Source organism: Malus sylvestris, chromosome 6 (genome assembly GCF_916048215.2).
Source record: "Malus sylvestris chromosome 6, drMalSylv7.2, whole genome shotgun sequence".
Taxonomy (NCBI): Eukaryota; Viridiplantae; Streptophyta; class Magnoliopsida; order Rosales; family Rosaceae; genus Malus; species Malus sylvestris.
The window spans coordinates 10,831,565-10,858,336 of NC_062265.1; the positions used below are offsets into that span (position 1 = coordinate 10,831,565).

The 26,772-nt window shown below is 37.9% G+C and overlaps 2 protein-coding genes, 1 long non-coding RNA gene and 1 pseudogene across 3 annotated transcripts; 2 read left to right on the plus strand and 2 right to left on the minus strand.

The window, feature by feature from the left end:
- Positions 1–288: 288 nt before the first annotated feature.
- LOC126625172 (probable xyloglucan galactosyltransferase GT19) lies at positions 289–2,054 on the minus strand (annotated as a pseudogene).
- Positions 2,055–7,281: 5,227 nt separating this feature from the next.
- Positions 7,282–8,128, minus strand: LOC126625176 (uncharacterized). The gene is made up of 2 exons (XM_050294257.1): positions 7,799–8,128; positions 7,282–7,668 (listed from the first exon to the last, which is right to left on the minus strand). Exons 1-2 carry the CDS (start codon positions 8,111–8,113, stop codon positions 7,282–7,284), a joined length of 702 nt encoding a protein of 233 aa, XP_050150214.1. The 5' UTR covers positions 8,114–8,128.
- On the plus strand, positions 7,345–7,904 carry LOC126625178 (uncharacterized). Its single transcript, XR_007624352.1, has 2 exons — positions 7,345–7,429; positions 7,508–7,904. It is a non-coding gene; the product is annotated as an uncharacterized LOC126625178 (long non-coding RNA).
- Positions 8,129–8,319: 191 nt separating the features above from the next.
- LOC126625174 (protein INAPERTURATE POLLEN1) lies at positions 8,320–10,002 on the plus strand. The gene is made up of 2 exons (XM_050294255.1): positions 8,320–8,578; positions 8,689–10,002. Exons 1-2 carry the CDS (start codon positions 8,563–8,565, stop codon positions 9,549–9,551), a joined length of 879 nt encoding a protein of 292 aa, XP_050150212.1. The 5' UTR covers positions 8,320–8,562; the 3' UTR covers positions 9,552–10,002.
- The last annotated feature ends 16,770 nt before the right edge of the window (positions 10,003–26,772 follow it).

The window sequence follows — 26,772 nt, forward strand, 5'->3', positions numbered from 1 at the left end:
AAACTTAGGAATTTGAGATCCCAAAATCTGATATTTTTTTTATTCTAAATTTCTATGTTTATGAATCCAAATAAAGGAATTGATGCATGTCAATTTATAAATTCTGACTTTTGTCAAAATTCTAAGTTTATTTCCTTCATCCAAACGCAGTGTTTTAACTTTAATCAAGTGGCAGTATACTTGCATAAATAACTAAATATATGTACAACATAATCTTGATGCATGTCAATTTATAAATTCTGACTTTTGTCAAAATTCTAAGTTTATTTCCTTCATCCAAACGCAGTGTTTTAACTTTAATCAAGTGGCAGTATACTTGCATAAATAACTAAATATATGTACAACATAATCAATAATTACAATAACTTCAATGCCAAGAAAGCAAAAAAAAAAAAATTTAAAGAAAAAAGTAAAATTCAAGTGGGTCAATGAGCGAAAACCCTAGGTTGAACTGGAACCCTAGATTTAATCTTCTTCAAAACACCATCAATTGCAAGATAAAAAGCATCCTTCTTAGCTCTCAATCCCATTGAGCTCCCATGCCTTCTATACATAACTCTTGGTATCATCTCCAACACCTTCTCCCTCATCATCCTCACTCTAACCCTAGGAATGCTCCTAAACACATCCAAAACCCTAGTTTCCTTGAACACCACATCCTCATTCGGTATAAACACCGAGAACTCCTTGTACTGATCCTCCGGCAAGTGCCACTCGTACTGCGCTTTGGCAGACGAATCCTCAAAGAATACGGGGATGCAGCCGACCATAATGCTATCGAATGTAGACCGCCTCGTCGGGGTGTCACTCGGAGGCTGCAGGCAGAAACTAGCCTGCAACATTGGCCTCATGAACCTAATTGGATCATGCTTACATATCTCATAGGAGCAATCCACAATGTCACACAGCTTTATGCACCCGGCACCCTCACTTCCAAACCTCCCCAAATTGTTGTTTGACGTCACATTATTTGCTTTGGTGTTGTTTTCGCACTCGTTTCTGATACTCCTCCTAATGTTCAGATTATTTTAGACACCGCCGCCTCCGGTGAACATCATAAGCGTGGTACGGCAGGACCGCCTCGCCCGCTGCAACCACGTCTCCAATAAGGACAAATTGGGCAGATGAAATGACATCAGATAAGGCACAACGTGCTCTTGCCATGGCCAGGCATGCACCTCCACCATCAGAGCGATGACATTAAAAAACTGCTACAATTCGAGTAGCGAAGTCTCCCACAGCAGTGGATCGTTCCCCAACGGCTGGGAGAAATCCATAACGGGTCGGGCCAAAACCAAGAAATGGTCTTGACCCATGTGCCTATACCAGGAAACTGGGTCATCCCGAGTAAAAAAATCAAACAAAAGAGGCCATGCTCGAAGCTGGAATTGTAATCGAGGCCGTAGAGATAGCGGAGGGCGTCGATGTCGGCGTAGTAGGGGAGGTAGATGGCGTCGACAGATTGGGGATCTGAGGCGAGACATGGGTATTCAAGCATCCGACAGTGGAAAATAAGCTCCAGCATTAACGGGTCGGTTCGGTACCAGCTGTGGGAAAAATTATGGGTTTTCTAGCCGAGACCATTGTTGGCCAAGTAAGGGCAGAAGTCGTCGAACAGAGGGTAACTGGAGCATTTGGAGAGGACATCCAGGTTGAAGGACGGGGGGAGCCGTCGGATGTGGATCCAACGGCCGGTGTAGTCGGAGTCGGATTGAGGACAGTCGAGATTGTTTATGGGGATTTAGGCGGAGCATAGTCGGACGGTGGAGAAGAAGAAGAGGAGGGAAAATATGGAGATTAGTAAAGTGGACTTGGAGGCCATTGATGGGGAGAGAGAAAGATGGAGAAGATGGAGAGAAATGGGGTTATTTATGAGAATGGATTTTGCGGTTAGATTTTTTTTAAGTTTTGAAATGGTGTTGAAGTTTTTGGTAATTTTCTGATTTGTTTTGTTTTGACGCTGGTTGTTTTATCTTTCCATTATTTTTGTTTATTGTTTTTTGTTTTGTTTGTTAAAACTGCATTGTGGGGTTTGACCCGTCTATGTCGGTGGGGCGTTGGGGGATAACAGCTCAGCTAGTATGGCGGCGTTCTGTGCATCGTGGGAATTTAAAGCCCCGTTTAATTTTTTTTCAAACCTGTTTAACTTTATAGTTAATTAAAAAATGGTAAGTACAAACAAAATATTGTGCTTATTTTAAAAATAGTTATCCCTTTTTATTAAAAGTGGAGTTATTTTTAACAATGATAGGATCTATATTCTATAATGGTACACATTATAGATGTTATGATTTTATATTTAGAGAATAAAGTGACCGTCACCACTTATCACCACAAATACTAACCTTACACCACCAGTGCTATTACTACCACAATTATTGTCACCACTACCGCAATCATAATCTCCCCCATTGCCACCACTACCGCAATCACCGTCACCATCACTAATGCCACGACTATTGTTGACGCCACCATCGCCACGATGACCACCAACATAGGCACAACCGCCACTACTGTCACTATGGCCGCCCCTACCACCATTGTTACCTCTACATCCCAACCACCACACCCCACCATCATTATCATTGCTACCACACCATTACCACTTCATTTTTGTTATTATATACAATTATCTTATTTTTACACTAAAATTTACTAAATACTTTCATATTACTTTTCATACTTACAGTAAATTTAAAAATACTATTTGTTAAATACTCAAATGCTTATTTTATAGCTTATTATCCTTTAAAAACAAACAGCAACACAGTTTAAAAAAAAAAAAGCACAACAATTCTAAACTAGCCTTAAGTATTTCCGGCGCATTAAGTCACATTTTAACGGTTAACCAAACAAAAATCTCAGTTTGTAATGTTTTTGTTTGGATAAGGAAATGTTACTTGAACAAAAAAACAAGTTGAAGCTTGGGTTTAATTGGAGCGTACATAAATGGATTGAATGTCCAATAATTATTAGAGTTTGGTGAAGGAACATGTTTGAAAAATTCGAAACACCCTTGGAGGTGTAAGTCCAAAAATATCCAAGTTTTTTGTTGGAGTTGTTTGCAATTTGTATTTTGCCTACGGTAATGAGAGCACTGTAAATTTGGTCATAACAAGTTAAAATACTAGATACGAAGAAAATTTTATTTGTTCGCTATACAATTATTGTTATAGTGAGAGCTTACATAAGATTCAACTTTATCACGGTGAAGCAACTTTCTACCAAAAAAAAAGGGTGAAACTCCCAAAAATCAAAAGAAAAAAAAATGAAATATACGAAATCACAAACGGCAACTAAATATGATTGAGACATTTAATTTTAAGTAGTGAGAGCATCTCTGTTACAATTTGTCCTGGAAATTAGAGTATTTTAATTCTCAGAGGCTTGAAATGACAAAGTGTCCCTGGAAGGGAAAAACGTTGACTTCGGCTAACCTTTTGGGTCGTGACTCTTGTGACCCATCAAATTTGCATATTCTCTTAAAACTCGATGACACGAACAAGCGCAATAGGATTCCAAGTTACAATGAAAATTCTACGTAACTATTAACTTCGAGAGCATTTTCATAATCTACTATCTTCTAGATATTTCTTAAACATTATTTTATTCTATTTGAATTTTAGGTCCAGTGGGACCCACTCCCTTCCTGTCTCTCTATCTTCCTCGAACCTGGCTTCTCTGCCCTCCCAGTTCTCATACACTCTCATCTCCTCCTATTTGTACGGTCATGGTTAAGCCACGTCAACATTTTATATCACTATTGTTTTTTGTCTTATTATCTCTATAAAAAAATCAATATAAAATGTTAACGTGGTTTAACCGTGACCTCACAAAATAGAAGAGATGAGAGTGTATGGGAATTGGGAGGGCAGAGAAGACGGGTCCATCTTCCTCACCCTGAACACTCTCTCTCATTGCTCTCAATTTCTCTCTCTTTTTCTCTTTCCTTCTTCTTTTCCGATTCAAATCGGCCTGACCCGACCGACCCAACAAGCGACACATTTTTTAATCTGGGATGGAATATTTTCAATAGCATCTTCTTAGATACTAACATAATATTTTATCTAGTGACGGAATTTTCTCTTTTGATGATGGAATGGTGATGGAATATTCTATTGTTGGCAACCACCACCATCACCAGTATGTGGTGGTGAGTCTTAGCACATGGGGGTGTGTGCGTGGGCGCACGGCGGACTAGGGCGGCGCACGGTTGGCAATCATGGTTTTTGGACTCCGATTTTGGTGTTTAAGCACCGCATTTCAATATTCTTTGTACTATTCAATTAGTTCACTAAGTTTGGGGTATTTCTACTTTAGGATTGCTTTCCGAGGATTACAAAGAGCGTAAGAGGCGTGACGACTACGCTCTAAGGTGTGTCTTCCTAAAACTATATTTTATTATATGTTTTCGAAAATGGTTTCATGATGTGCTTTCATATCATGTTTTGCTTTGCTTTTACTTAGCTTCTGAAATTGTTTTGTGTGATCTTGATGGTTGTGATTTATATACTTCGTGAATCTTTCTTTGGAAAGTTTTACCATTGTAGTACTTATGCGATATTAGGGTTTTTGATACTTTGATAGAGATATTAACCATAACATATTTTTATATGATTTATCTTGCTTATCATGTATGATTACAATGTGTATATTGTACTGTCCCAGCCAAGGACCAGCTTCACTATATGTTCACATCCAACATTATGTTCGCATTGGATTCAATGTAGGTGTCAATCCCTAGATTGCATAGGCAACTACGACTCAGGTGAGCATTTTGTGCCAACTTCACGTGTATGTAGTACTAGAGCGTAAATCTTATACACTTAGCTTGTTTCATAACTGAATATCTCTACATGAACTTGTGTGTCTGCATTGTCTGATGAGCATACCCTATCTGTTTATTTGATGATCGATGATTTATCTGCTTATTTTGATTTTCAACTTTTCACTAATGCCAAGGTATTATTTTATTAGCATATTACGGTTTCACAATTAGATACTTTGAAATTGTGAATTCTACTTGTTGGATTCTTCAAAATGATTTTATAATGAGAATTACTTGTTTTCCATGTCCTCTCGGATTTAATGCTTGTTCTCTATTGCCTCGGTTTTTCATATTTACAACTATGATTTCGAAAGCTGTACGGGTTTTTATATCGAGAGGTTAGTACTTTACGAAAAGCAAAGGTTTTACTAAATCTTTATTTTGCCCACTTACATCCTTTGTTTTGCACCCTCTAAAATTTAGTAGGCTTCAAAGATCTTGACGCCGTGGCGTGGTGGCATATTCTTCCCTCATCAGTGTAGGGATTTCTTAGTAAGTTTGTAATAATTGCCTTCAGGTGTGCTGCATTAGTTTACTTCCACTACGTATTTAATTAGATGCTTTAGTTCAACTCACACTCAGCGCACTCTACTATCTCTATCACAAATTTATTTTATACTCTACACTTTCTTTAATTTTCTTTTCATCTTACTCTTCACTTTCACTTTATGATTTCATCACATTTCGAGTGTCGGCCAAAAGGCTTCGGTTCAGGTATCCACTTATATATTCGGATCATTTTAGGTATCTACTTGAATTTATTCGAGTCAGGATGTGTCAATCTCCAACCGATAATGTCATAAGACACGTGGAATGCCAAATATGGGTAAAAGGCAACAAACTTTCTTCAAACTGATATGCTTAATGAGATGGAAATTGACTCCTTTTATTCAATCAATTTTGGGTTAATCTCAATTTACTACCTTGAAGTTTCGTGGTTTTCAACATTTGGTATATGAAGTTTTTTTCATCCCAGAGTCATACCTCAAGTCTTAATTTTGGGATAGTTTCATACATCCGTTAAGTTTTCCATTAAAACTTCTGTTAACTGATGACGTGGCGCCCACGTGGACAATAATTGAGCACCACATGCCAATATGGCCCACTTCAATATTAAAAAATTTTAAAAATACAAAAAAAAAACAAAAACAAAAAACAAAAAACAAAAACAAAACAAAAAATTAAAAAAAAACCCACCCGTCTTCTACCTCCCCCAACCTGCACCCAACCCCCTCCATTCAGTCTTCTACGTCGTCGTTTCGGTCCACGGCAACCCCCGCAACAAGAAGCAGAAGACCAAAACCCCCGTCGTGAAGTCCCCCCCCCCCCACCACCTTCCTTCACCACCCTCTCTCTCTTCTCTCTCTGAGCAACCTGCAATATGAAGTGCAGGAACCAATTCAGATCCAAGCTAACTCCTGCGACATGCATCTACGCCTCCCTAGCTTCGATCTTCGATTCCTACGCAACCCCGATTCTTCTCGTCCCTTCGCCAATGGAAATTAGGTTTTTTTTTTTTAATATCGAAGTAGACCCATATTGACACATGGTGCTCAATTACTGTCCACGTGGGCGCCACATTATCAGTTAACAGAAGTTCTTACGAAAAACTTAACGGATGTATGAAACTGTCCCAAAATTAAGACTTGAGGTACGACTCTGGGGTGAAAAAAACTTCATGTACCAAATGTTGAAAACCACAAAACTTCAGGGTAGTAAACTAAGATTAAACCATCAATTTTTTTTACAACAACAAAACTTGTGTGGTAAGCAACATATGCCACGTCTGTTAAGTAGACCTAATAGACGAAATTATCCTTAGTGGTTAACCAGCACTAAACCTTTGCATGAGTTAGACATTAAATGCAAGATCGGATGTCTTTTTTTTTTTTTTTTTCTTTCTAAATTTGTACATACCACATTGCCACATAAAGAGTGCGGCTATTTCGCTTCAAGAATGAGAGAGATTCTGATATAGGGCAAGAAAAACTTTGGACGATCGAGATTAAATCTCAGCCGATCCAACAGTCATAAATTTTCTAAATTTAATTTATATATATATGTATATATTAACTTTTAGTTCAGTTCGGGATTAAATCCAACTATTGTCCATTATAATATTTCTTTTTAGTGGTATAAAATTATTAAATTAATATTTTTCTTATCATGTATTGGATTACCCATGTGTATACTTGGACCGTCCTGTTATCTTAACATATGCTTATCGGATTACTCGATAACGACCCGATTTGTTATTATATCAACCCGAAAACCTGTTTATTTTGTATCCTACCATGTTGGGTTAATCGGTTGTGTCAAAAATTGTCAGGCCTAGAGTAGATGGGCTCAACAAGCTAAGTATAAGGTTAGCCTAGAAGAGTCTGCTATGCAGAGGCGGATCCACAGTGGGGTCAATGGGGTCGCACGACCCCTTGGAAGCCATGGAAACAACCTTAGAGACCCCTTGGAGCTGCTGGTGCGACCTCTTGGAGCTGTTGGTGAGACCCCTTGGCTGCACACCAAGTGTTCGACGAAAGGTCTGAAAGAACCCCTGCCATGCTACTTGTCTTCCCGATTGTCCATACTGCAGGAAACCTCAAGGTAATTCTTGTTGAACAATCACCAACACGAGTATTGTGTTTTTCATGATTTGTTATTTTCATTTTTATTGTTGGGAAGGCGGCCATGCCAAAGGAGCTAGAGCTATGGATCAGGAAAAGTGGGAAATTGGCACGTCTAGCTCTCACGATCCTTATGCTGGAAAAGAATGCAGTGGAGGTTTGAATTTGGAAACTGGTTATGAAGACCATGATGATAAATCTGTCGAAATCTTGGATGATCTGTGCCCGAGAAAATCAAGGGATAAATCACTAGTAATGCCCAAGTTGGAAGAAACTGATAAACATGATGATGATTCTAATGATGATATTAGTAGAGATTCTGATGAAGTACAAGACGATCCAACAATACCTGAGGAGGAAGAAACAGATTATGAAGATGATGAGTCGGTCGAAATCTTGGATGACTTTTCACCCTGCCCGAGAAAAACAAGGGAGAAATCTCCATTACCATGTCTTCGGTGACACAAGAAAATGAGAACATGTTCAAGTAGTAAAGCAAGCAGAATGCAACACAAGACAGCTGATTTGTCTCTGCATCCCATGAGCCTTCTCCAATCAAAGTTGTATTGGGATCGAATGGCCTTCGATACCAGACGATATGCATGCCGTTTCTGTTAAAAAAAATTTGCGCGCTACGCGCTATCCTTATTGACCCCCCAAACATTATTTCCTGGATCCGCCACTGCTGCTATGGTAAGATCCAACAAAATCTTCAAGAGATAATGATCCTTATAATCATGCCCCACACATTGGCAATGATCATTGATGCGATCAAAATACATCCCTAAACAGGACTCTAGATTAATTTCCATCATCATTCTCTCATAATCAACTGTTGTTGCCTAAATGGGTCAGATTGCGTGGGGTCCAAACTAACCACTTAGAAACCGTCACACTTCCCTCTTTACTCATATACGAAAGTTTTACTGATTTCATATTTGGAACCCAAATCATCTTTAAATTTTGTAAAGGCCAATAGCGAAACCCCCCCGTATATTCCTAAAATTCACATTTCCCTCCTCAAACTCCGAAACCTTCCTCTTCTTCTTCTTCTTCTTCTTCTTCTTAACCACACCTACACAAAGCACAGAAAACCCAATAATTTCTCACAAGATGCTCAAAGCCGTAGGTAATTTCTGAATCCAATTTCCTATCCCGCTCAGAAAACCCACATCAATTCATCTCCTAAGTTCATTTCTCTGTCATAACCCCAATCGATTAATCAAATCTTTATTGCAGGTCTCTTCGGCCGGAAGAAAAGCGGCAGCAGCGGCGGCAACCGCCATTTCAAAGACTTCTACGCCGACTGGTTCAACACACTCAATACCACGCTCCTCCCTTCGCTTCAGAACTCGATGTCCGAGTCCGACTCGTCCCTGACTCACCTCTCCACTCAGGTCGAAACCCTCCATCGCCACTTCCAATCCTACTACGACGCCCTCGACCTCGCCGCCGCAAACGACGTCGCTCAGCTCCTTGACCCCGACTGGCGAAACCCTCTCGAGAAGCCCTTCCTCTTCCTCGGCGACCTCCACCCCTACCTCTTCACCAACCTCCTCCGCTCTTTCCTCAACCAAAACGACTCCGACGACGATGAAGACTACGACAACGACAGCCTAACCGTTCAATTCGCCGACGCCCAGGACAGAGACAGGGACCAACTCGAAGTCCTCTTCGACCGCCCTTGGCACATCGCGACGGCGTGGAGGAGTCAGTCGTACGATCTGATGGGCAAGCTCGAGCAGGTCGAGCGCGGGCTGAGGCTTATGGTGCCGGCGCTGGTGGCGCGCGCGAGGGACGCTCAGGCCGCGTTCTTGGAGCACGTGGGGAGGAATTGGGATTATGGTAGCGGTCTGCAGAAGCCGGCGGTGGCGGAAGCTATGGCGGAGCAGAATGAGGAGATGGTGGGGGTTTTTGTGGATGCGAATCGGCTGAGAAGGAGTGTTCTTGTGGAGATCCTTGGCACCACCAGCGTGTTCCAGGCGGCTCTGTTTCTTGAAGGGTTGGCCCAATTTCTTGTTGGGTTCAGAGACCCTGAGTTACTTGCTCAGTTTGATCTCTGCAAAACGCCTCTCGGGAAGCAGAATCGCTTGGCGATTTGATATGGATTCATCTTTTTCAAGGTTATGATCATCTTAAATTTGTTAATTTGGCAATGAAGTTGACATTTCAGATTAATTTCATGCTTACTGTGTGCTGGTACGAACTTAATTTGCAATTTTTCAAGGGATGCTATCCACACATCTCATTTTATTTCTCATACAACTCTTGATAATTTCTGTCCGTTGATTTTCTTCAATTCATCCGATCCGACGGTTGAAAATTAAAGAGGTGTGTGAGAAGTAAAATGAAATGTGTGGATATTACACCCTTTTTTCAAAGGGGAGTTGAGAAATTTTTCATGTAAAGTTGTTAAGTTTGGCATTGAAGATGTAAAGGTTGCAATGTTTGCTCTTTTGCATTTGTTAAGGTACAATTTTTCAAGTGATCTGATTTGGCATTGAAGATGTAAAGATAGAAGCTTGGTGAATCAATGTTGTTGTTGTCTTTTGATATCCTTGCAACACCGGCCAGAGATTATTGATCAGAAAATTTTGTGCTCAAAAATGGATGTTGGTTGTGAACTGATTTGTCCATTTATGCAGAATAGGGTTATGGGTTTAACATGGAAAATTTGGAAAAATAGCCAAACCTTGATCCATGAATAGAATTTTGGTCAATCATTATAATGTACCTTAATTGGTTAAATTGCACAAAACTACCTCAACTATGTGTTACACCACAATCTCATACCTCATTTTTTAAACATTATAATATCATACATCGTCTTATGAATTCATTGCAATGTCAGATCTCCGTTAACTTTTCTGTTATTTTTTTATCAAATGCTAATGTGGCAGACAAGAAGCCCACTCCTTGCCTAATTGAATTAAAAAAATTAATTAAATAAAAATAAACTAATAATTTTTTATCTAAACAAAATTTAAATGAAGAGTGGGGAGGGAAGAGAAGAGTTGGGGGGGGGGGAGATTGTTGTTCGATTTATAGTTGAGGTAATTTTGTGTTTTACCTTAATTTATTTATAATTCTAACCAAAACTTGACTTACAAATATTTAAAATGTCCTTGTTGATTGAAAATTACCAACATAAAATTTCAACCCAATTTCTGCAAAACTCTTAAGAATTGATATTCAGACTCAATTGAACTCATTGCAATCAATTTCGAATCAAAATTCGAAGCTGCAAGATTTCATATAATTTTCTAACAAATTTTCTTGGGAAACAAACAAAAGGATGAATGAATGAGAAAGAGTTCCAAAACACAGTGGTGCTAAGAAGCGGCCAAGAATCTCAAGGGGAGATGAAGAAGAAGAAGGTGAAGCTTTGCCTCATCTTCTTCCACCGTACCATCCTTTTATGTTCTTCGCTTTCAATGTTTGCAATTAACTCCTTGCCATCGCAACAAATTTGGGAAGTGTGAATTCAGGGAAGCTAAGAAGAAATGGCTGCAGTGGTAGGCAATTGCAGAAAAGGTTGAGAAATCGAGTTTGAATTCTTTGATTCTCCTGACAAGATAGTCAGGTATTTTGATTTTCAGTTTAGAACGAGTGTGTGGAGAAATTAGGACTCAATCAGACAATGGAGGATTTAATATTTAGTTTGTCCAATTTGGAGGTTATGGAGCTTCGAAGCTTCACTAACCTCGATGATCGTTGGAAGATCTGTAGCAAAAGCATTAAAAAGCTAGCCATATGATCGTGCAATCAATCAGACGTTTTGGTTTGATGCCGGTAGGGACGAAAGAATAGAAGTTGCAGAACATAGTTTTAGCAATTTCCAAGGCTTAAATGTTAAAATGGTCCCTTGTTTTAAACTTGGCCGATTTGATTCTTGTGTTTATCTCCCTTGGCTAATTAAGAACATTTCTATCTAATTTTTGTAAAAAAAGTTCTATATGTTGTAGGCCTATTTGATTGAATGATCTAGGGTTTAGAGAGAAAGAGGGGGCCGGCCACAATTGGAGAGAAGAGAGAGTGATTTAATTGTGAGGTGTGTTTGATTCACCCCGTTGTGCCTTTACTTATAGTAGTAGGATAGGAAAAACCTTTCCTTTTAGGATTACAACATTTAATAGGTAATCAACTCCTATTAGGAATATAAGATACATTCTCATATCTACTAGGATTTACACAATCACATTCATATTCTAAATATGACTGCAACACTCCCCCTTGAGTGTGTAAATACTCAACAAACCATCACATCAGATCTTCAACAAATAAGGTAGAGTAGTTGTTGCAGTCATTGGCACAACGGGTAATCGTGAGTCTCAAATTTAATTGAAGTATGCATTTGTATTAAAACTTACAAAACCTCGCTATGGTAAAACCCAAGGCATGGGGAAAACCCATAGACTAAGGAGAAAAGTGAGAAATATGCATAATGTCTTTAAACAAACGTCAAACAAGACGAAGGTAGTGAATCAACGGAGTATGATCATCCCAAGATGGGTGCCTCATTAAAACCTCGTTAGGTAGCAAAAACCCAATAGGAAAAATGCTCATAATCGTAGGAAAAAAAGTACATTAAGATCATGTGAGTATGCTTCTAGATACTCCCCCTAAGTTAGATATAACTTCTAAATAAGAGAATTACAAGCTATTCAACTCAGATAATTTACGCATACCGATTCTTTGGACGAGCTTCTGAAATGTAGACTTGGGCAATGACTTGGTGAAGAGATTTGCCAGGTTGTCCTAGGAACGGATTTGCTTGACTTCAATGTTCTAATGTTGCTGTTGTTGGTGTGAGTAAAAGAACTTCGGCGCTATGTGCTTGGTGTTATCTCCCTTAATGTATCCCTTATTTAATTGCTCGATACATGCTGCATTGTCTTCAAAGATCGTCGTAGGAAGGTCAACGACTGATGTAAGACCATTAGTGCTTCAGATATGTTCCATAACTTCTCTCAGCCAAAAGCACTCACGTGATGCTTCATGCAAGGCAAGAATCTCAGCATGGTTCAACGAAGTTGCAATTAGGGTTTGTTTGGTAAACCTCCAAGATATAGCGATGTCTCTAACAGTAAAGATAGCCCGTTTAAGAATGTGCCCTATGTGGGTCAGACAGATATCCAGCATCTGTGTAACCAACAAGGCGAGAATCAATCCGAGAACCATAGGGGACGGCAACACTCGGAGATTCGCGGGTATAGAACAAGCCTAAATCTGTTGTACCCTTATGGTAGCGGAAAATGTCTTTACCACCATTCTAGTGCCCGCGTGTGGGCGCATGGCTGTATCTTACCAAAAAATTAACAGCGAATGAGATGTTGGGTATAGTGCATTGAGCCAAGTACAATAAAGCCCCAATTGCACTTAGATAAGGAACTTCGGGTTCCAAAATCTCTTCCTCATCCTCCTTTGGACGGAAAGGATCTTGTTTAGCATTTAGGGTTCGAACAACCATATGAGTACTCGAAGGCTTCACTTTATCCTAAAAAACGACACAACACCTTTTGGGTGTAGTTCAATTGATGTACTAAGATTCCATCCAAACAATGCTCGATGTCCAGGTTGAGACAGTATCTAGTTTTCCCAAGATCCTTCATCTCAAATTCTGATTTCAAGTGTGCAGCAATTTCCTCAAGCTTTGCAGGAATCCCAATGAGGTTCATGTCATCGACATAAACTGCAACAATTGTAAATCCAAAATGTGACTTCTTTATGAACACGCATGGGCATAATTCGTTATTCACATAACCCTGACTTGTCAAATATTCACTTAGACGGTTATACCACATCCGTTCGGATTGTTTCAATTCGTAGAGTGACCTCCTCAACCTAATTGAGAGAGTGTTCCGTGGTCTAGAACTATTTAAACCAGTCAATGGACGTTATTCTGGAAGTTTCATGTAAATTTTCGTATCTATATCCTCATAAAGATACGCGGTTACCACATCCATAAGCTGCATATTCAGTTTTTCAGAAACTACCAAACTGATTAGGTAGGGGAACGTTATAACGTCCATTACGGGGGAATACGTCTCCTCGTAATTAATCCTAGGACGCTGAGATAAGCCTTGCGCTAAAAGACGTGCTTTGTATATCACTATTTCATTATTCTCATTACACTTCCTCACGAAAACCCACTTGTAGCCAACAAGCTTCACGCGTGGTGGTGTAAGAACGATGGGTCCAAACACTTTACGTTTCACGAGCGAATCGAGTTTGACCTGGATTGCTTGTTTCCAGTTTGACCAATCGGTTATGTGTCGGCATTCATCGACGGAATATGGTTCAATGTCATCGCTAAGCATGATGTCAGTAGCTACTAAGTACGCAAATGCATTGTCGACGATTATCTCATTCCTATTCTAAACCTCATCCAATACTGCGTAGTGGACTGAAATCTCACGATTCTCGGGAGGCCGACATGTTTCGTCTAAAGCATCACCGTAATCTAGAATAACCTCATGCGTTGGAACGGATGAGTGAGCAATGGTCGGATTCAAACTAGGGTCACTAGTTGGTGCCATTTTCCTCTTCTTGGTTTGTGAATCCTTTGAACCAAGGCGTCTGCCACACTTCAGGGTCGGAGCAGATGATTGGATAACAGCCAATGTATCTTGCCACATGGAAGGTGCGGCCTTCCCACCTTCAGGGATGGTCCGACCTTCCCAGGGAGGTTGTTGACGTACGCGAGGTACATATATCCTTGTAGGTGTGTTTGCAGAGGGTATATGTGATCTTGTCACCTTTGCTAGATCATTAAAAGCATCTAGCATGCTTTGAGCAATGCTCTGAAGATCTATGATTTGTCGTACGTCAGTTTCAGACTGGGCAGTGAGGGGATCTAAATGAGACATAGTGGGAGCATACCACGACAAACATTAGCATGCTTATCTCCTCCTAACGACAGGAAGATTGTCTCATCAAAGTGATAATCCTTAAAACGTGCGGTAAAAAGATCTCCTGTTAATTGAAGGCGCTTTATGAAAGCTTCTGCCATGCCGTTTTGGTTGTGAACATAGGGTACAGGATGTTCCACATCAATCCTTACTGATATTCAATAATCGTCAAAAGTCTATAACGTAAACTCTCCAACATTATCCAGTCGAATCGACTTAATCAGATAATCAGGGTGGTGAGCCCTTAGCTTAATGATTTGAGCTAGGAGTTTAGCAAACGTGGCATTGCGTGTGGACAACAGGCAAACATGTGACCATCGTGTCGATGCATCAACCAACACCATAAAGTATCTAAATGGTCCGCAGGTTGGTTGGATAGGTCCATAAATGTCCTATTGAATCCTCTGAAGAAACTTAGAGGGGTCGTGAATGATCTTTGTATGTGAGGGTTGAGTATTCAACTTCCTTAAAGAACACACTTTGCATGGCGGAACTTCGACATAGGGATGTAATTTATGCCCATGTGAAGATTTGAGGATCAGCACATCATGTCGTGTCCAGGATGTCCTAAACGGTCATGCCAAAGCAACAAAGTGTCATGGAACTCAAGCATAGGGCCAGCCACACTATGGGTTTCTATGCCACGAATGGTTATGATGTACAACCCACTTGGCAGACGTTCCAACTTCTCATGAATATGCTTCTGACCGTATTTGTACGAAGTGATACAAAGAAATTCAGAATGATTATCTTCATTATTTTCAAGATGATATTGATTATCTTGAATATCTCTAAAACTCAACAATGTTCTTCCGAAACGTGAAGAATAGAGTGCTTCCTTAATGGTCAAAATTGTACCATTAGACAACATGGTACGTGTCTTTTAATATCCTTCAATTAGGTTAAATGGGCCTGCGAGAGTTGTCAAATGAGCTTTCTTAGGTATTAAGTTGGTAAAATAGTGTCGTTCACTTAAGATGGTGTACGTGGTTGCACTATCTGCCAGACAACTAACTTTCCCACTAGACATACCTAGAAAAAATTGATTGAATTGGTAACATGCATAAATATAAGTCCATTCATTCAATTAAGCAATTTGAGAAAATAATATCCATTCAAATAACAATCCATAATTCAAAACAAACCAAAACCAAACCAATTATTCCAAATACTTAGAAAAATTGTTCAAAATTAAACCATAAACCTAGAAAAATAAGGGGGGTAGGGCCGGCTACTCCTAGTGGGTTCGGCCACTAGGGGTAAACACCCTAAAAACATGTCTAATTTATTCATCCATAGGAGCTGACACCTCTTGAAAATCCGATATCTCGATTGATGTAGTTGCATCTTCCAGATGATTAACATGTGCAAAGTTAGACTCACCACGGGAATGATACTTGGCAATAACCTCAGGGGAAGCTCGGCATACACGCGACCAATGATCCCTTAATCCACAACGATAACACATGTCCACTTCAATAGAAGAGGGTTGGACGAGAACTTTGCCCTTGTTCTTAAAGTTTGGGGCCTTAGGGGCGAGTGGTGGACACTGCTAGGTCGCATTTCCTCCCTGAGGTGTGGCACTCTGTTGACCTTGGGCCCCTGGTTGGGCTTGCCGCCCATTGCCACGGCCACGACAATGCTTTCGTCGTTTATGGTTGCTAGAATGGGTCGCATGAACTTCAGGTGCGGCGTTCGAGCCAGTGGGTTGAGCTTGATGATTTTTCACCAAAAGCTGGTTCTACTTTTCAGCGAGAAGTAAAATAGAGATCAAATCCGAAAACTTGGTGAATTTATGTGCCCTATATTGTTGCTGCAGGACAATATTGGTGGCATGGAATGTCAAATAAGTCTTCTCCAGGAGATCTGATTCAGTTAGTTCCACTTTGCAGAATTTCAACAGTGAACGGATTCTACAAACTTCAGAGTTGTATTCATCCATGGACTTAAAGCCTGGAAGTGAAGATACTGCCAGTCGTGTCTTGCTTCAGGCAAGTATATGTCTTTCTGGTGATCGAAACGGTCGACCAAAGCAAGCCAGAGGGTGTGTGGGTCCTCCTCAACGAGGTACTCAGTCTGCAGTGCATCATGGATGTGTCTTCGAATGAAGATCATTGTAGTAGACTTCTGAGCTTCGTCAACAGGTTTGTCGGCGATAGGTGCCTCGATGGTGGCTTTAGATGGAGCTTCACGTCTTGAACCCACTTTAGATAGTTTCTTCCAAAGACTTTTAGAGCGGAGAAATCGGCCTTGTTCAAGTTTGACATGTCCCTAAAACAAAGAGAAAAAAAAACGTGATTAGTCATATGGTAAACCATAGACATATATCGTAAAACATACAGGTTCTATAGACATGCATTGGTTTAATTTATGCATGAAATCTACAGGTTTGATATGGTATGTTTTGAATGAAAACTTCGGGTTCCAAAGGCACTAAATTTGAAACTACATGTTCAATTTAGTTTTATGAACAATTAGTTCATAATGAGAGGTTCATGCGAGAAACACATAATACAATATACTAATTTAAACATAGTGGATTTAAGGTTTTTCGGGAACTCAAGTGTGAGAGCTTCGTTACTACAAAAGTATGTTACGGTTCAAAGTATAAAGAATAAATTATTGAATCATTAATGTCCAAAAGTGATCTTCAGGTCAATAATTTTGGATTCATTATTAGATTAATGGATTGCATGTCACTTTTAATTAATTCAATCAATCGGGCCATATAGGGTCAATTGTAGAAGCTAAATAATATTAAAATAATATTAGCGGGTTGAAAACATAGCCCCAAAAATAATTGGGCTCGAGTTGGGTGCCTTGAGTAAAAGGCAAGGCCCTATAAAAGCCTCGGGAGTGGGTTGCAGGGCATGGGGGTGAGGGAGAAACCCCAACCGTAACTGGGTTTCAATTTTGGGCTGAGGGGGGCACAGGACAAGGCACGGCGAAAGCTGGCCTGTAGGTTTGGCGCGGGAAGCCCAACCGCAATGGGTTGGCTGTATGTGTGCGAGCCAAGTTTGTTGCAAAGCCTAGCAACCATAAAGTTTGCAATGTATGGGTCGTGAGCCAAGACAAAGGGTAGGGTTACAGGCCCGTGCGACATGGAACCCAAGCCGAGGCTTGGTTATGTCCGAGAGGGAGCAGCAGGCCCAAAAAGGGTTGCGCAAATGGTCCAACTTGTCTACGCCATCCACGGTGATGCCGTGGTTTTGCCACGGTGATGCCAAAGATTACCCAAATTTTTTTCGAACCTAGGGTTTAGGAAACCCTAAATATGCTTCTAATTTAAGTTTATACATTGACTCACATATTCAACATAACAATTTAATTGTGCAATACATGAAACAAATATAAGCCTTTGAATTTGGATGATAGCAGAAAACAAATATAAGCCTTTGAATTTGGATGTCAAATATATATATTGAAAAATATAAGCCTTTGAAACATATATATATATATATATATATATATCTTCTTTTATTTTAAGCATACCTGATTAGCAGAAAACGAATATAAGCCTTTGAATTTGGATGATAGCAGACTCATACGATCTGTCAATTCCTCAGCTTCTGGCAATAACGTGCTGATAACATGTTGTAGGCCTATTTGATTGAACGATCTAGGGTTTAGAGAGAGGGGGGCCGGCCACAATTAGAGAGAAGAGAGGGTGATTTAATTGTGAGGTGTGTTTGATTCACCCCATTGTGCCTTTATTTATAGTAGTAGGATATATAAAAACCTTTCGCTTTAGGATTACAACATTTAATAGGAAATTAACTCCTAATAGGAATATAAGATACATTCACATATCTACTCGGATTTACAAAATCACATTTCTATTCTAAGTATGACTGCAACACTATTAATTATTATAAACTTATTTATAAAATTATAATTTATTTGATTTAAAATATTTAAAATGAAATAAAATTAAAAATTAAAAGAAAAATTATTCTCCTCTCAACTCTCCAACCTCCTCCCTAACATTACCCCGCTCTTTTTTATGTCACAACCTTAATCATTTGTAGATTGGAAGTTTTATTTCTTATATGTGTTATTTCTCATTGATTTGCATTTTTCTGTAAAGAGAAGGGGTAATTATTTCTCATATGGTTTTTCTGATGAATTTTTTAAAAGAGATTGAATGAAATGTCTTTAATTGGCTAATAGATCAAACACGAGGACTAAATTAACCAAATCAAAAAATGAGGACTAAATTGGCTATATGGCTATAACTCAAGGACCATTTTGACATTTAAGCCAATTTTCAAACAACATGGTGTTTTAAGTATTTTCACATCAAATTTTGATTAGAATTATAAAAAGATATAATGGTTGGCTAATATTCTATTAAGGACAATTTGTCTATTTTTCCAAATTTCTCGTTTAACAGGAGTGTGTCTTGAATGATTGTGTCATCCAAATTAAATTGCTACTATGTCAGTTTTAGGCTCACTTCAAGAAAATACAAGGCCCAAACCCATCTCAATTCCCACATAATTCCATCTCCTTCCACTCACCCTAATTCAAATAGCATTAGTTTTAAGTTTTAAACTTATTATTGGAGATTAGGGGTTTGGCTTCAATGGTATGAGTGTTTTAACGTTATATTTGATTTAAAAAATTAATGGAAGCAAAATCCTTTGACATATTCAGCTAGTTAGTCTTCAAAATTTGTTAGTGTAGAGCAAAAAAACATTTATCGGAAATGATTTCTATATGCTCATTTTCTATCTAAGCATGCCCTTATTTATTTATGATTTTTGGATTAAATAAATTAAAGAGAATCAAAACATAAAATTAAACAAGAATGTGCATGAAGAAAGGAGTTTGTGGAAATATTTACGTCCCCAAATTGGCTCATATGCAACTATAGCTGTGTTCTTTCTCAACTCTCCTCCAAAAGGAATTTGTAAAAATAACAAAATCTGGGTTTAGTCTGATTCCATGCCCTGCTTGATTATACAACTAAGCAATAAGCATGGCAAGAATTATCACTAGACGCTAACCAAAATCTGGGGGCGTTTTTGCACACCACTCTAATGATCACCAAAACATATGTACTGTTAGATAAGTGTTGTTTAATATATCTACTATACAAATTTCAAATTTTAAACTTCTCTAACCGCAATCAGTGCAGTTAGCGATGCAAAATATATCCATGGTGTAACGTGCAAAACTGCAATCCAGATGTCATATTCACTTATTTTACTTACAAAAATATGGAGAAACAATTGAAGAATGTGGATTCTCTTGCAACAACAGAGTCAAGTGCATGATTTTCTACCTTCAATTATCAGAAAAATATCAATTAAAAATAAATCACCTGGTTCATAACACAAAACTAAAGAGTAAAAACCATATTTTATTATATAGTTATGTATGAGATTCCTACTAGATTAGGTGGGGAAGGTCTTTCATTACCACTGTTCTAAAAAACGGTCTAGGCGATGTCTAGGCACTAGGCGGTGGTGAGCCGAGGCGTTTTCTTGCAAATCTGTTGGAAACATCGGATTGGCTCTAGGCGGGGTAGGCGGGGCTAGGCGTTTTTTTTTTAATGAAATTAAAAAATAAAATAAAATAATCCTATCTAAGTCTAAGTGGTTTAAAATTGTGAACTTGTTGTACATTTGTCATCCTACAATACTCCTCACTATGGTTATATGGTATATATACTTAATGTGTTTTTAAATTTTGGACTTGTTGGATACTCTTTTTGCATTTTATCATTTTTTTATTATCTTATCCATGGATTTCATACAAGTATAATTTTTTGTAAGTGTCAATATGCACTCATTTACAAGATATACAAGAAAATTACCTAAATCCACCTAGGCCGCCTAGACCCCACCTAGCCGCCTAGGCGCTAGGCGCCAGCCTGCCGCTCAACTAGCGCCTAGCGTTTTTTAGATCCTTGTTCTTTACCAACTCAATCTTTTTTGTTCCACTTTAAGAAGGCTCATCTCCTTAGGGATGGACACAATTTGGTTCAGTGCAGTTTTGGGTGAAACCGAAACTAAAATCAATTTTTTTGTGGTTCAGTGTGATGCAATTTTGAAGCTTGAACCGAAATGAAACCAAACCTTTGGTTGTGGTTTAGTTCGATTTTACACAGTTTTGGTTTCTGCTTCAAACTATATGCAAACTAAATGCTTTATTACAACCCAATTGAAAAAAAAAAAAAAATCAAGATCAAAAGGTCTTATGACATTACTTTAACACAACCCAATTGAAAAGGTTAAGTTTGTCATACTGAAACTAAAGTTCAAACAAGCTTCAACATTAAAATGCCTTATAGCAATAGTAGTACAACCCAACAAAAGAGTTTTGGTGCTTTCAACTTTCAAGTTACTACTTTGTATTGTTCAACTCTTTTTCTTTCACTTTCCTTTTGGACACTTACTCTTCAAAGGTTGAGAAGGAATTTCAGCTTGTGAACGGGCTTGAAAAGGCGATACTCGGGAATACCTTGGACCTTGTGAAAGTGAAATCGATGGATAAAAGCCACTAAAGCTTGTAAACTAGAAGATTGAGATAGCGTTGGAGCTTCTTGTTGTGGTTTTGGATTAAGGTTGAAGAGTAAGATGGGTGATGCTTGAATTCAAATTGGCCACTCTACATAATACAAATATATAAACAATATAAATTACATTAGTTGTTACTAGCATTTGCCTACACACTTCGTGTGTATGAACACATTTTTTTAGAAAATGAGAAGGAGAGAGGGATGGAGAGAGAGGACGTGGGGGGAGTGGGAGGTTTTTTTTATTTTTTATAAATATTGGAGGTATTTTAACATAATCTGTTAGTGAGGTTTCAATAAAAAAACAGTAAAATTTGGACCTGTGAAATTACATTATTACCCTTTTTTTTGTGTAATAGAAGACTAAGTAGTCTTTTCACCCTCTTTTGGTTGACAAAGAAGGTTTTATTAATTAATAGAGATAAACTTTAGGAAGCTTATAAAAGTAACAAACTACATTGAAAATATAAAACAAAGAAAGCATACAATATAAACTACATAATATTAATATTAAATTAAATATTATTTATTTTTTGCCGTGTGGTTCGATTTCGGTGTGTGACATACCCCGACCTAAGTTGAGGCATGCTGGCCGTCATGTAAGGGTGACGTAGCCTAGTGCGCAACAGAAGTGATAGTAACAAGAATATGTGAATAAAAAAAAACCAAACCTAAACTTATTTAAACTAGAGATAATATATATAAGTCTGCAGAAGTGACCAAAAACCAAATACAAGTATTTAGAGCATAGGCAATCCAACAGTGCAGTCAAACTGAACAAGTACTAATTATACAAACAGGGAGAAGATCCCTACATTTATTTATGGAAACATCAGAATTGCCAGATAGTGCCACAGATACAAACAGCTACCTAGGACCTGGAGGGGCGCAAAACAGAAGGGTGAGTGGGCACAAACAAAGCTTTTGAAAACATAGTTATCTTTCTGAACATAATAACCCCTCACTGTAAAACTTGTATAGTTCCCAGAAAATAATACTACGTATATATGTAAAAACAATGCACAAGGGCGGCAGTGAAAACCAAAATATGCCATGTCATAACGTTTCAGCACTAAACATTTAAGCCAGGAGTAGAATCAATATAATATAACATGCCAGTCGAAGTCACATAACGTGACCTGTACGATTGGACCTATATCTCATCAAGCTAAGCTAGCACACGAGTCGGAGTCACATAATGTGACCTATACGACAAGGCTGGGTGTAAATATGTATGCTCAAGTGCTACGGTCACGTGAAGGCTGTACGATAAATCGGTGGTCACCTACTGGTCAGAAATACCTATTGTGGTATGTACGACAAGCTGACACCAGACTTGGATCCAAGGTGAGCATGCGATGCGGGAGGTGAACAATCATGTGAAAGACTGTGCCTTGGCCCGGGGCGGGAGCACTAACATCAGGGTGCAGGAATGATGAGCTCTAAAGGCATTTATGCATACCAATGTAAGGCAACCATCTCAACCCTATACTAACTCACCTGGAGCTTACCTGGGCCTCCGTAGCATCATTCAATGTAATTGAATTCATAACAATGCAATGTGTATAAATATAATGCATACTTGACATGGCATTCAAGGCATAATTCATTTTAAAACGTTTTCTGGAAACTGTAAAGCATATACGTATGTGTGTGTGTGTGTGTATGTATAAAGCAAATGCCCACTCATTGATAAGTAGCATGATCGTAGCCCCCTAATCTGGCTTGTCCACGCTCGTCCTTCGGGTACATCTCACCTATATGCGATACAACTATTTTTACGTTAATTAATTAGCACATATACAAAATCTAGGATTAACTTCTCATAACTTGCTTAAATGAAAGGTTTGAATATATGAACGTGAACTACTCGACGATACGAACCCACAAAAATTTTCAGAAAGATTTTTGGACAATGGACGAGCCCTCATGCGCCGGTCAAGGCATGGCCACACGTGCTTGCCACTTTCAGGCACATGCACGGCACACCGACGGAAACCCTAACGGTGTTGGGAATATTTCGTCAAAATAGGCGAAATATTTCGTTAAATAGTAACGGCGTTATCTAACGCCGTTAAAATATTCTGTTAAAGTTAACGGAATATACCTTCTTCTTCTATGGTCACTTGCCGGTCTCCGCTGCCGGCTGTCGCCTGCTCTCGCCGATTTTTGGAAAATTTTCAAAAGCTTATATCTACTTCAATTCTTAACCAAATTCCATGAAATTTATATGGATTTGAAGGTCTTGAAGAGTAGAACACATTCGTACCTATTAGAAGTCCAAAATCCAACGAAAAATGATCGAAAAATTCCTTGGAAAATCCAGCCAACTCTGCACCCTCTCGAACTTGCTTATTCTGACGTCAACTCCACTCCAAAACTACTCCATAGTGTTAAGGAAGTTGAGTGGATACCTTTCCAAGTCCTAAAACTTCTTAACCTCGCTGGGATCCCGTCAGAGTAAACTTGGCTCCTCGCCAAAACTTCTGGTTTTCGAGTTCCCATCGTCCATTCGTTGATCAAATGGTATCACTAGGATTGTGAGGCCATGGGGAACACGATGATGTAAAGCTCACGGTCGATCTGTGAGGTTTTGATGGGTTTGGGTGTGGGTGTGTCACGGTGCAAAGGAATAAGAAGGGAGAAGAGTCGAGAAGGAGAGAGAATGAGAGTGTATGTGTGTGTGCGCGTACGTGATTAAGCAGAAGAGAAAGAGAAGGCCAGTTTTAATTGGTCCAAAAACAATAGGGCCACATATTTGATTGGGCTCAAGAACACGGGAACTAAAATAATTGGGTAAAGGATGCACATAAAGGTAAACATCCAAGGAAAAATACAATGCTATTTACCCATTTACGTATTCAAATAATCGTAAGTTTTCGTTACGACTCCGATTCGAGCCTAACTCGCGTCAACGCATTCGTGACATCGAGTATGATTTAATTACGACGGCAGAAATAATAATTTAAAACTGCTTATGTACATCTACGGCACTAAGCCAACGATGGTATATTCGTCACTTTACATACTCAGGGAGTAAATTATATAATAAATTGGGATGGGCCGTCACAGTGTGGTTTTAGATGTTTAAAAAAAACATTTTAAAACAGCAAAAACCAAACTGTTCGGTGCAGTTCCATTTAATTCGTGTTTTGGTTCCAAGTGCCCACTCTTACATCTGCTTGTTGGGAGGAATTTTAGCCAATTCTACTTGGTTGGAGGTTCCTACTAGATTAGTTTGTCACATTATAATTGGAGCATTGATTCTTGAACTTTAGTTTAATTGGAGTTTTAGTCTCTAAATTAAAAAGTCATGAGTATTAGTAACTTGTCACAATGTAGTGCAATGATCTTTTTGACTGACATCATTAAAAATTTAATCCATAAAGGATTTATAGGAAAAAATAACGTATGGAAATTCTAACAGCATATTGTAATAAGTTGAAGGACCAATAACCACAAATTTTTATGTCGTAGATCATCGCTTCAATTAACTTTAACTCTTAATTTTAAAAGGGTTTTTTGAGACCATTTAGTACTACGATTTAATGGTATTCCTCTTCACTGGTAAGTGAGAGGTTAAGTTCGATTCTCACCAAAAACAAATTTGAATCATATTATTGCTAGCCCATTGTAAGGCTTAGCTTACCTGCCACTCTTTTAGTGTAGATAATATCGTTTGTTCATAAAAAAAATTTAAAAAAATAAAAAAAATAAAGAAAATGTTTTCTGAGGGACATGAAAACAAAAACTCCTTCCGTTCTGCATACAACAGCTGGATCATAAAACTAGAAAAATTTGATTGCATGTTGTCATTGAATTCCAACTCATTAGGACAAAGAAATATATGCAGACATGCAAATTGTCTCAACGTTGATCTGCTGCAGAATCAGTAAGTCATGCTCTTTGGAATTTGACAACCAAACGAAACCTATATATATGCAACTTGGCCATTTTTTGTTGCTTTATCTCTTTAATATTGTTTCATTTTTATACCTTATCCACATCTCAGATTGTTCATTTTTATCATCCCCTCTCTCTCATTGCAATCTGTTTGTTCTTGTTCTCATTGCAACTATAAGTTGGAAAGTGTTGGAATGTGATTGGGACTCATTCTTGCAGCTGAAGATAAGATAAGATATGATATGATAATGTTTCACTCCAACTATGACTCTTCTTACTTGTACAATATCTTGTCTTCCAAGCATCAACTTTAATTCCTCCAAATCTTAACACATGTTTAACACCTTTTAAACTCCAAAATCATCGAGCCATATGTTGTCCAATCCAAAGTCCAAAATTGCTTCTAGTTGTTTCATTTGATCTCTAATTATCAACTTTACCAATTAGATTTACAATAAAACGAAAATAATTAAAATTACTATAACAAATGAAAATTAACTAAATAAATGCAAAGAAATAAAATATAAATATGCTCCTATCATTGGGCTTTTGTGCCCAACGAAATGTGACCGTCAAATATCATCGAACGGTTGAGAAAGTGTCTCCGGATGACCTGCTATAGACTATACATTGGGAAATCACAAAGTTGGATGATTTTGAGGCAAAGTTGGATGTTTTATGTACAAAAATGGTTGCGGAGTTGGTAAATTTTGAGCAAGACGGAGCAAAACGGCCAGATTTTTAAACAGGTGGTGGGGTTGGATGAGATGATGTAAAATTCTCCACCACGATCACTCAAATCCGTCGTCCTCGTCGCCATACTGGGTCAAGAGGGCCAGACAATTCACCAATTCAATCCTTTCTCCGTAGAACTTGGCGTGCGTGAGTCTACGGGTGGTAATGGTACCTCAGTGCTTGTTTTGGAGGTTGGTGATGATAGCATGGTGGCGGGTCCACTTTTATTAGAGAAATATATAAATAATGGTACAAATAGATGATAAATGTAATATTTATAAAATAAATATAAAAAAATTAATAGGAAAAATTGGAATCCCTTATAGTTTTTCTATATTATTTAAATTAAACATGTGCCTTCTTAAAATTTGATTAAAGTGTTTTGACCAATAGTCATCTCTATTTTTTAAAATAAAATAATATTTGAATTTATCATTTTATCATCATAATGCACTTTTCCTTGTTTAGTGGATATTAGTAATTAAATTATATTTTCTCTTCTTCTAAATATGTTTTTTCGATCATAGTTTTTTTTTTGTTATGCAAACATTTAATATTATTTCTTTTTCCAAATGGATTTTTTTTTTCAAATAGTTGGTGATCAACATAAAAGCTCTGTGTATTTTTTTTTTCAATTTTTTTTGTGAAATTATGTTTTTTTTGCTATTTTTTTAAGTATAGTTGTTGACGAATTATTATTAGGTACCATACATTACATATATATTATGTGTGGGTATGTTTGAATTTACAAAAATCATTAACTGGTATATTTATTTGCAATTTTAGTACGTTTGATTTGATACATATTGTTAATATTGATACATTATTTTTATTTTGGTACGTTTTATTTTGTACATATTGTGTATTGGTACGTTTATATTATTCTCAATGCTATTTTTACTTAACATACTAAAAGAAAAACTTATTTCGGTACATTTGATTTTGGGGAATTTAAAAATATTTTAAACTATTTTGAAAAGAAAATATCTTAATAGTAGATAATTATTGTTAAATTGTAGAAGTATTGTGAAAATAAATTGAATGTAACCCTTTTTTTTTTTTACACAATTACCTCTAATTAGAATGCAATTAAAAGGCTAGATTATAGGAAATTTGTTACAATATAATATGCATATAACACCAAAATTATGACAATAAAAGTTTAATCAAACCACTAAAAAAACATAAATGTTTGAACTAAAAAATTCAAAACGCGCCTATATAAAAATCCCATATTAATATTTGTGTAGC